Source organism: Brachyistius frenatus, unplaced genomic scaffold, assembly GCF_029030835.1.
Source record: "Brachyistius frenatus isolate BFR_SWC_R1_liver_20210118 unplaced genomic scaffold, ASM2903083v1 Contig_35, whole genome shotgun sequence".
Lineage (NCBI taxonomy): Eukaryota > Metazoa > Chordata > Actinopteri > Embiotocidae > Brachyistius > Brachyistius frenatus.
This window is the reverse complement of record NW_027210634.1, coordinates 1,197,416-1,209,182: the sequence shown is the minus strand read 5'-3', so window position 1 is coordinate 1,209,182 and position 11,767 is coordinate 1,197,416. Positions and strand designations below refer to the sequence as shown.

The 11,767-nt window shown below is 46.5% G+C and overlaps 1 protein-coding gene across 1 annotated transcript; it reads left to right on the top strand.

The window, feature by feature from the left end:
* The first annotated feature begins 310 nt into the window (after positions 1-310).
* Positions 311-11,767, top strand: egfl7 (EGF-like-domain, multiple 7). Its single transcript, XM_069700871.1, is given in 10 exon segments — positions 311-502; positions 3,432-3,710; positions 4,327-4,449; positions 5,502-5,614; positions 7,038-7,133; positions 7,292-7,461; positions 7,463-7,493; positions 9,468-9,544; positions 9,846-10,008; positions 11,269-11,767. Coding segments are annotated over 9 exon segments (873 nt in total). The 5' UTR covers positions 311-502; positions 3,432-3,630; the 3' UTR covers positions 11,289-11,767.

Here is an 11,767-nt window from a genome sequence, read left to right as displayed (position 1 = left end):
CTGCCCGTTTTGCCCTGCACTGCAAAGGAAGCAGAAGGCCGCGAGGTGAGAAGCCTGAAGGCACTTTTACCCCCCCGCCCCCCTTCAAGATGTCCGCACCACAATGGGGGCAGAAAACTGCTTCAAAATCAGATTCGTGAAGCGGTTTGAGCAGGATGGAGAGTGTTTGTGCAGGAGAGGGGTTTTATCAGCGGCAAACACTCACAGGAATTCCGGTTTGGGATTGTCCATCCAATTCCTGCGTTCCACAGGAAGCTCTGCATAAAAAGCAACTGAAATACGCCCAAAGACATTTCATTTGTGGGCCGCCGAGTCGCAAGGAGCATCTCGAATCGACCGCGAGGGTTTTTTTAAAAAAAAAATTCAAAACCACCGAACTCGAGCTTTTAAAAGAAAGCGGCACCATGGAGAAGCCCTCTAAACCGCGGGTCCGGCGGCTCGTGCCCATGGCCGCCGCTCAGCCAGCGCACGCGCACGCACCTGACGAACCCATACCGCGAGGGTAAGATTTCCACTCACTTTACAGGCCTGTGTTCGTATTCAAGGATGTGGGACCTGTACAAATGTCTTTTTTTTTTTTTTTTTTTTTTTTAACTTAACCTTTCAATTTGAAGTTTATAATCGGTTTTATTTGACCAAATATTTCCACACATTTCCTTCACGGCTTTACATTTCTTTTCAAGTCTGTCTTAAAACAGTACTCGTACGTGTGAACACTGAAACCGGTTTGAGACCCAATTTGTAATGTGATGCGTAAGGTGATTGGGAGAAGTCTGAGGAGACAAAAAAAAAAAAAAACAGTTTAAGAGGAGGTTTCAAAGCCGCTGACTTTTTTTGGTTCAAAGTTGCCGCTCTGTGTTGCAGTTAATCCACTGCAGCAGCAGCAGCAGCACATAAATGAAAAAGACAACAGAAAGGGGAGATCTCTTCATGCCCCACCTGAGGAAGAGGAGCGGTTGCCGTTGCTATGGGTAACTAGATATTGCTTTTAAGACAGACTGTAACATGCAAAACCTGTCCTCTCTGCCAAGCAGCTTGTGAAGTGTTTCAGTAGTTAATGAATGGAAGAAAAGAAAAGAAAAAAAAGCAGCCGTGTAGTCTCCACGTACTGACGTCACACACGGGTCCCCCCACCACCCCCCCCCATGTCTCGAACTGCGGGACACCCTGCTGGAGGAGTTGGAGGAGGTCTTTACCATCACCCCCCCCCCCTCTCTCCCCCCACGCGCTCTTTGACAGTCTCGAGCTGCAGGAGAAACCTGACTAGTAGCGGAGTTTTATTCGCTGGGCTTTCACCTCACGGCGGAATATAACGGGGCCAACTGCGCTCGAGCTGCGAGGCGTCTCTCGACTTCCCGCCGTGTAGGACTATTTTGATCTTAGGAGGGCTGATTGTTCACTTGCAAACGGTTTGTGATTTATTTTCGTTTCCATGCATGCGCCCCGGAGTTTGGGGTCGTGCGGTTTATCGGCTTGTGCGCGGGCGCGCGTCCAGCATCCCCACCCCCCCACCCCCCCAGAGCCTCTGCTCTTTCAGTGTAAAAAAAAAAAAAAATGCGGTTTGTGTTTGCTTTTATTTCTTCTTCTCTCTCGGATGACTGTCCGTTATCAGCGTGCGCGTGTCGTGTGACTCCGCGTGCGCGCGAGAGGGGAAAAAAAAAAAGAGATGCGAGGGATGTCGGTCTCGGCGCTGAGCTTTCGGGGCGGTATCGTTTACGGCGCCGTAAAACAGCGCCCTCTGATGGCGACTCTCAGAAACGCTTCGATGAATCCTGACGCGTCGGCGGGTCGTGACGTTTTACTGATAATTATTATAATTATTTTTAAAACACCATCGCACGCGCATACAAACACGTGCTCTGAGCCACGCAATCGCATGATTCGATTATAAACATCCTTTTTTTTAATTTATTTTTTTTTTTAAATGAAATTCAATTTTAACCAAATAAGGAATCATTTGGGCAACACATCCATCATTTATCTGTACATTTCTTCTTAGTTGGCTTGTGTAGGAATGTGTTTTGGAAAAAAAAAAAGAAATATGTTTTTAATATTTTTTTTTTATTTTTTATAGTCTTCCAATAACATCATAATAGAAATGCAGTCATGCCATGCTGTTCCCACCTGGTATTAACTTTCCGGACAAGTGTTTTCCCCCTGCAGCAACTTTCTCACTGGCCAATGTCACGATGCTCGCACGCGCACACGCACACGCTGCCTTCAAAGTGACCCCCCCCCCCCCCCCCCCCACACACACACACACACACACACACAGTGCACTGTGAGTCCAGCTCACTGCAGTGATTTGTGAATGAACACAAGGCTTCAGATGTGTGTGTCATGTCTCTGGGCACAGAGCCAAGCAGGGGATCGGAGAGACATGCGAAGCTGTCATCCGAGGCTCAGCGTCACCTCCAGGATACCGGAGGACTCTTCCGGCAAAGGCTGCGGCCCTTGTAAACCTGCGATCACACCCGGCCGGCTTTAAACGCGCTGTTCCACATTTCACCCCCCCTCCCCCTGTTTTTTTAAATTTTTTTTTTACTATCAAACATAGCTGCAGGCCAACGTCGGAGCAGCAGCGGGTCCAAACCGACCGTCGCGCGCTCTTGACGGCCTCGCCCGCAAAAAAGGGCGGCTCGGGCCTTTTAATCCTTTTCAGTATGCAACAAGCTAATGTGGTGCGAGACGTGAACATTTCTGGCGCAGGTCAGCGAGCATTCGGCCTGGTTTGACCGACACGAGATCAGGACCGTAGGCGGCGCACCAGAGCGCCCCCGGCGGGTCCAAACGTCTGCCGAGCAGTGTCCCTCTAAAAAGGGACGTTTGAAGGGAACGTTAAATTCACACGGAGAGTCGAGCGTCTGCAGTGAAGACGAGCGTTTAAATCCACGTTTGCAGTGGGAGCAAACTAACCCCGGCGGTTTAAAGAACGAATAATACGAACAGCGTGTCGGGTCATAAAAACATCACTGCCACACCGAAAAGTCTGTTTGGAAGACTTTTTAAAAGTCCCTCATCTGGGAGACACACTTAATTCTTGGAAGAAAAATGGGAGGAAAAAAAAAAGTAGGAATGCCTTAAAGTAAGAAATATCAATTGAACAATAAATCCAGACAGAACGAGACCAAAGCAGTACAAAATCTAAGACATCAAAAAAATTTAAAAAAAATCCACTCGTTGCTTTTAATCAAATTTTTTTCATCTGTTGTAACTATCTGCGCTGGTCTCTGGTCTCTTGTGGAAGTCTGACAGCTGAGTCCAATCCTTGTGGTGCTTTGTCTCTTCGAAGGAAATAAGGCTGCAGAGGAATCAACTGCAGTCTCCGAATCTTGTAGCTCGTGATAACAAAAATAAAAAGTGCTGATTTTTCATTTTACTTTATTATTATTTTTTTTTAATAAATTATGTCACGTTTCTTTTCCTCGTAGGTAGCCGGGGTCGTCCTCCTGAAGGAAAACCTACCCTGCGTGAGGAGACTTCTGGCTGCAATCCACAGGGACCCCCCCCTCCCGCCCCCCCCCCCCCTCCTCCTCCTCCTCCTCCTCTTCCTCCTCCTCCTCCTCCTCCCTCCGACTGGTACAGAAGTAGAGTGTGAGAGACCCGGCGAACGTGGGAACGAGGACGACGATGTACCAAACGCTGCTCCTCTCCTCCTCCTTCCTCATCCTTCACGTGATGGGCACTCCCCAGTTCTTCGCTCACCACGGGTAACAGCTCACTCAGCGCTCTTCCTGCGTTTATTATGGGCTGTCACTCGGTCAGCGGCCCCCGTAACGTCTTCAGCCACCAGATCTCAGCTGCAGTCGTCGTTTAGACCTGCTTGTGTTTTTTTTTTTTTTTTTTTTTTTTTTTTTTAAAGCAACCTCTTTGGTCAAAAAAAAAAAATAGACATTTTTAAAAAAAACAGTCAAGAGTCGACTGTCTCGGGACCGCAGCTCCACGCTGGTGTCGGAGGCCGTTAGACGCGGCCTCATCTCGTCGCTTTCACTCGATCTGCGCAAAGACCAAAAGTAAACTGAGAGCCAATTAAAAGGTCGAGAGGCGACACGAAGGTCAAAGATCAACTCTCGACTCTGACACATTTCGGGAGTGATTACACGGGTCGGTCAGGGGCTTTTTTTTTTTTTTTTTCTTTCTTTAGGCGCTCTGATCTGGAGTTTTTCAAGCGAAGTGGGAGCCACTCGGTGTTTAAAAACATCTCTGAAACTGTTTTCGAAACGATTCGCAACCTGTAAAAGACTTGGAAGAGCGTCTTGTGTTTCGGGGTCAGTTTTAATGGTTTGATCTCTTATCTTTTTTTTTTTTTTTTTTTTTTTTTTGCAGGAGGAGGGCGTGCGGACGAGATCTCCGTCACAACGTCGTCATGGCAACAGAGTCATATGTCCAGCCTGTGCACAAGCCCTACATTACCCTGTGTCAGGGGCATCGCCTCTGCAGCACGTACAAGTGAGACACGCACGCACGCGCACACGCACACACACACGCACACACACACGCACGCACAAATAACAACAACAAATGCGAACGTCTTCGGCTTCGAGGTCGTCGAGGAGTCAGAACGGTGCTCTAATTAAACCGTCTCGAGATGTTTGTTTAATCGAGGGGTAAACAGCGCTCGACATGTTCAGGAAGGGGTCACGACCGCATGTACGTTTTTCTCACGCACACGCGCAGAACTGGGTCACGGCGGCACGTAGCTGGGTGGAATCTAAATATCGAATACTTTCGTGCAACTACGGGAAATGAACCCGCAGAGACCGTGGCCCTGTTTATTTTGGACTCCGTCTCCCTCCATACTTACGCACTCTCAATCTCTCTCCGGCTCGGATATTTTCTGCTCCCCCCTCCCCCCCCTCACCTCCCTCCTCCTCCAGCCCCCTCATCCTCCTCTTTACATTACATCCCCCCCCCACCTCCCACCCTCCCTCATTTTTAATCTATTTTAACTCTTCTCTCAGCAACAAAAATTACTTTTTAATTTTTTTTTGGATGCTCTTCCTGTGACCAGACCTCAGGTTATTGAAATCATTTGTTCCTTTTTTTTTGTTTTTTTTTTTTGTCGTAAGACAACACATCTCTGGTTGGTTTCTCTTTTGTTTTTTAGCTTCTTCTTCTTTTCTTTTTTTTTTTTGCCTCAGTTTATCACCCTGTCCCCCCCCCAGCCCCCTCCTGCAAACTAAAAATACTACGCTCTCGGCAGGCATCAGCAAAAAAAAAAAAAACCCAAAAAAAACCAAAAATCTCTGCTTCTCGTCCCTCCACCCGTCTCTCGTCTCCGACACACTCTTTGGGAGTCAGCGGTCCGTGGTTTCAGTCCTCCACCGAGGTCCCATCCTCTCATCAGAACATGGGAAAAAAAAATGCCGGGCACGCACACACACACACACACACACGAGAGTGATGACAGCTTGAAAAATCAGGAACACCCCCCCCCCTTTTTTAACCGCTGCTGCTTTTATTTTTTAAAAATTTTCTTTCTGTGTTGTGTCTCTCCGCAGGACGACGTACTCGGTGGCGTACCGGCAGGTGAGCAGAGCGGCGTCCCCGGTGCAGCCCTACCCGGAGTGCTGCCCCGGCTGGAGGAGGCTTCACTCTCGCAGCTGTAACCAAGGTAACTCGGAGGGACACGCGCAACGCACCCTGCGCCTGTTGAGCGGGCGATGCTTCTTTCTTTTCTTTTTCTTTTTTTTTTTTATGTTAGAGGAATAGTTGGACATTTGTGGGAATCATGCTTGAGATTTCATGTCCGCACTTGCGCACACTTGGAGTTCAGCATAAAAACTACAAACAATAGGACACATCCACATTAGTTCTTTCTGTAGGTTAAATAAAGGTTAAGAAAGCTGTTCAAAACAAAAAGTCTGGACGTGATAACCAACAGAATTTCCAGAAAGTCACTGATCCCGGCCGAGAAATAGCTCCGTGTCAATTCGCAACTTTTTTTTTTTTATCGTTACACTTTGTTTTTGCACAGTTTAAAGACATTTCTAAAAAGTTTGAGTGAATGATTTTTATTTTGTTTTTACCTGCAGTCCGCCTGTAGTTACCTATAAGTCGGTCCACCACAGCATACTGTGTTAGCGTTTGTGTTTTGCCTCGCACAGGCATGAAAAAAAAAAAAATCCCGTGGTTAGGTTTAGCGAAACAAAACTACTTGGTTTGAGTTTGGAGAAGAAAGACTCTTCGGTCTCTTTGATTCTGGGTTTGATCCATCGAATCTCCCCCATCCTCCCTTCCTACTTTATCACTTTTGTACTCCCCCCCCCCCCCACCCTCACGTGACCTCCTGCTTGGACCCCTGGTCGTTCACACACCTGTGTGGTTTTCACGCCGAAGTGAGGCCAAAACGTGACGCTGACACGGTGTCCTCTTGTGGACAGATGGGTGTATTACAACGCTTTGGTTGGCGTGAAATATTTCTCATCCAACTCTAAACAAGAATAGCAAACGTGTATGTTTCCCAAAATGATCTATTCTTTTAACATTTGAAAAAAAAAAAAAAAAAAAAAGGTTCATCTCTCTGGAAAAACTCGGCAAACGAGCATATTTTCTTGTTCAGATTGAAGAAACTACAAGTAGGTTTTGATCATTAAAGAGCTTTAGAGGTGCCGGTAGGGGGAATTTTTTTTTTTTTTTTTTTTTTTTTTGCCAGCAAGGCCAGCTGTGTTTCCAGCCTTCATGCTAAGCTAAGCTAACTGCCACTTGACTGTAGTTTCCCACGAAGCGCTAATAAATGCCGGGTGGGGTGGGCGGGTGGGGGGGGGGGGGGGAGGTTCTCCAACCTTGTTTCCTCTGAGAGTTTCTTTGACAAATTGAAAGTGTCCCGAGAGCTCCTCGTGCTCAGCAGCATTTATTCAAATAGCCGATCTCCACCCAAACCAGCTGAATCAGCTTCTTTTAAGTGAACAACAGCAAATTGATACTCAACACACACACACACACACACACACACACACACACACACACACACACACACACACACACACACACACACGCAGATATATGCTTATATTATCTTTCAACGTCTCTTCCAGCTGTGTGTGGACAACCATGTGTGAATGGAGGAACCTGCTTAAGACCCAACCAGTGCGGTTGTCCGCTGGGATGGACGGGACGCCAATGCCAAACAGGTACACACACACACACACACACACACACACACACACACACACACACACACACACACACACACACACACACACACACACACACACACACACACACACGCACACACACGAGTCTCTGCGTGCACGTTGACACCAGTTTTCACGTCCTTCTCGTCGATCAGATGTGGATGAGTGCAGCGAGCGGCAGCCGTGCGCCCAGCAGTGCGTGAACACCGCTGGCAGCTACCGATGTGCGTGCAGAGACGGCTTCAGGCTCACCGGCGACGGACATTCCTGTCAGAGCCTTCCTCCTCCTCATCCTCCACATCCTCCTCCTCCTCCTCCTCCTCCTCCGAAAGACCGTGGGTGGTCACACTGACGCAGGTAAAGGAGCAGGGTAGGAGCGTACGTGATTTTGTGTTCCGCAGCAGGACATTATCTGGACAGAAGACGGGGAAACATGGCCAGCTTCGCGGTCCATTATTACTTTTGGTACGCGCTATGCCACTCTCAACTCGTACCGTGAGTAATAATGCACTGCGACTGGTGCCGACTCCAGACAGATGTGTTGCGGTCCGGGCCCCCGCGCGGCGAGACTGGGACCTGGTCGGGCTTTGATAGTGACTCGGTTGACTCCTGCGAGTCCTATAAGTAAAGCAAACATCTGCCTTTAATAGAGCTCCCGTGCTAATATAGACTTTTTTTTTTTTTTTTTTTTATCCCACACACTCCATTGGTTCCCCTTAAAAAAAAACAAAAAAAACGTTGCAGTGTTGTTTCTCACCGAGAAAAAAAAGTCCACTTTCTTTTGTGTGTGCCTCCCGTACCATAGCAACAAAACAATACAACCTCCTCCGTGTCTACAAATGTGGTCGTTGACCCGAGGTGATTTCTTTTTAATTCCTCTCCTGTGTCAGCGTCATTGCTCTTTGGGGAATTTGTGCAACAAGAAACCTTGAAGAAGACTTCACATTTTCCTGATTCCTCCCAACTTCAACCAAACTGTAAAAAAAAAAAAGAAGTAAAAAACTGTCTGTTGTTGTGTCAGAAAAAGAAATATCTTAAGGTTGCCAAATTTTTTCGGGCCGGCCTCCAAACTCCTTTCTGTTTATCAGCGTTTCTGCAAAGGAGGAAATTCACACGAACCGAAACGTCTCGGTTTGACGAGGGAGACTGTTCGCCCTCCTTGACTCTACGTTATGGGGATTGATGACAGTTTTGTAGTATTGCCGAGTCAGCAAAAAGCCCCCCCCCCAAAAAAAAAAAAAAACAACAACACGCGCACGGAGGGAGATGCAAAGCCAAAAGAACGACGGATCTTTGTACTTTATGAAAGTGTTTGTTTGGAACGTGCTAATTTTTGACCTCCCAGATGCCAAATGTTTTTGCACGATGGTTTCCCCTGCACGGCTGCATGCCGTCATTCGCTCATATATGTGCACACGACGGAGAGATTGTTGATGCAGATTACAAATATAAACACGTTGTTTAAAAAAAAAAAAAAAAAAAAAAAAAGAAGTAGACCATCGCTCTCGCTCCTGCCAAGAGCTTTGGACTCCGTCTCCGCAAACCGCTTCGCCTCCCCTCGTTTCACTCTGTTCTTGGCCAACACTTGTGTTCTCATTCCAGCTCCATCAACCCCGTCTGCTGGGGGTCATCGCCAGTCCCCCCCCCCCGCAACCCCCCTCCCACCACCACCACCACCACCCACTCCCCCTTTTCCTCCTCCTCCCTCTTCCTCCTCCTCCTTCTCCTCCTTAGCCCTGTTTCTCAACTCTTGTCTCAGGAATGGACCACATCTGGGAGAGATTGAACCTCTCTCGGCGCCACCGGAGAGCAAAAGCGGGTTCTTTGATTTTGCATCCCGAATTGGGGTCCTTACGGGACGGAGGGAGGGAGGGAGGGGCAGTCAGACACTTACTTTGTAACCGATGCACTGGAAGGGATGAACGTTTGCCCGTCTATTTCTGGTGACCTCCCTTTCAGCCCGTGTATCATCTTTTTTTTCGGCCGTTCCCATACCCGAGATCGTCCCCCCTTTCTCCTCCCGCGCCCTAAATTCCCCCCCTCGGCCTCCCCTTCCCGGTTTATCGTTGAGAAATGTTTCAGCGGGCGACGAATCACCCGACGGAGAGGGGACCGACGAAGGCACGATGCGACATGAGCTCTCAGATCTGAGAAAGGGGAGTCGACCGTACATCGCTCTCTCGCCTTTGACCCGGGCCTCGTAGCCCTTTTCTCTCTCTCTCTCTCCGCACTCTCCTCGCTTGGTTTCCCACAAACTCAAACCCGGTAGCCGCCGCATTCTGATGCACACGTCTGTGTTTTTTTTTTTTTTTGTGTGTGCTTTTCCCACAGGTGGAAGTCTCGGCGCGGCGGAGAACGTGACGGAGGAGGTGCAGAGCCTGAGGAACAGAGTGGAGCTCCTGGAGAAGGTACGCCGGGAAGCACATGTTCAAACACATAACAAAAAAATACAAAAAAACAAAAAAAACCAAACACCCACTCTGATACCTCCCGGTGTCGCCCACCGGGAACACCTCTGCTCCTCGTGCACGATATAAAAACCAAAGCGGAGATTCTTTGAAGTGCCAGCGCAATGTTTTGTTTTTTTTAAACGTAAAATCCTGCTCGTGTTTCATGAAACCGGCGCAAAGAGCAAATGAAGATATGACGGCGTGAATTGTTTTTGTTTGTTTTGAGTGACGGCCCTCCTTGTTTCTCCCCGCCGTGCAGAAGTTGCAGCTGGTGCTGGCGCCCTTCAGCAGCTTCTCCCCGCTGTCGCTGGACGAGGGCACGTCGGAGAAAACCACCCTGTTGTCCCACTCCTTCCAGCAGTTGGACCGCATCGACTCCCTCAGCGAGCAGATCGGCTTTCTGGAGGAGCGCCTCGGCACATGTGAGCGACCACGGGCTGACCTTTGACCTTTCGGAGTTGAAGACTCTGCTTAAGAGGAGGGAAAATCCAATATTTAGCTGAGCACCATGGGAACTTTTGTTTCCCAGGAAAGCAAAAAAATAACAGACCATATAAAAACTCGGAATCGAACAACTGCCCCATAATGTAATAAAATTTAAATATGTTGAAGCTCATATTTATAAAAAAAAATTCCAATAATATAATAAAATCTTATCCCCGTAATGTAATAATATTGTTGGCTGTAACTTAATACGTTAAATGTTAAAAATCAAAGTACGATCAAACTGAAATGATATGTTTGCTCTTAAATTTATCCTCATCACGACATGATAACAAAGCACAGCTGAGGCTGATGGGAAATGTCATTAGATTCACAGGACTCTGGCCATAAAAAGTTTTCTTTTTTTTTTTTTTTTTTTTTAAAGTGACGTACAAACTCAAAATCTGACACGGTGAAACCGATCGAAGAAAAGTTCGAGGATCACAAAAGATTCATTCCAAGTGCCTGTGCACCAAACTTCATGACAATCCGTCCGACAGTTGTCTTTAAAATTCAAGAATATCACACTTATTGTGGTGCTTAAAGAAAAGTCGGGAGATCCCTAAAACGAGTAGGATTTATCCAAGTGCATAACCATGATATCGACATTGGGGGGGGGTTCCCCTGCTGTGATTATACATACATGTATACATGCATAAATATATATGTATATATATATACATGCATACATGTATATATATATATATGTATATATATATATATATAAGAATATATATATATAAATAATCACAGCAGAAAATGTATGGGAAAGGAGGTGTGTAGGAGACGTATATATATATATATATATATAGTATGTTGTTCAAAATGTCATAAAATGTTGGTATATTATTGTGTATCAATTATAATTGTATCCGTCCACTGAGTTTCTTGAGATCCCCATTTGCATATCAAACATCCTGTGGAGGAATCCTGACCCCGAGGCTGAGAAGCCTTTTATTATATTATCAGAGTTTTATTGTGTTATGAGCTTTATCACATTTGGGTTTTATTAGATTATGGTCTGTAATTACTTCGCGGACCTTCACAGATCCAAAACCATCAAAGCTGTAGTAATGAAAAGTATTTGAATAAAAACACTGTGGGGATGTTGCTACATTTTTCAGACATATCAAAAACCTTGATCATTTAAACTGCCCACTGCGGATAACACAAATGTCTTTCCATCTTCTCCTTCGTAGGTTCTTGCCAGGAGAACTGACCACTGAACATGTCCGCCGTTCTTTCGAGACTCCTCCTGCCAAGTTAATAATAACACAAACTGACAGATTGACAGGCGGCTGCTGTTCGTAAGAATAAAGATGGCAGACAGCCTCGGTCCTCGTTACGCTGTGACTCGAGCAGCATTTGTGATTTTCTTTTCCTGACAGGTTTTAATTACTTTTCCTGTTCAATCACTGTCAAATTCTTGATTTTGTAACAGTACCTGAGGTGGGGTCCTTTTCTCCATGACATCATCCCTGCAACATCTAAATCAAAACCCCTGAGGGTCAAAGGTCAAAGTAGCCACTTAAGTCTCTGTGTTTGTTTTTGCATCAGTGCAGCTGTGTCCTCAGACGTGGACATCTGTATTTATCTATTTAAATTATGATTGTGTTTTAGTTACTTCTCCGTGCTCCAATAGACATTTTTTTTTACCTAGTTTTGTAACATTTTGTAATAAAAACTCTTAATCAAACA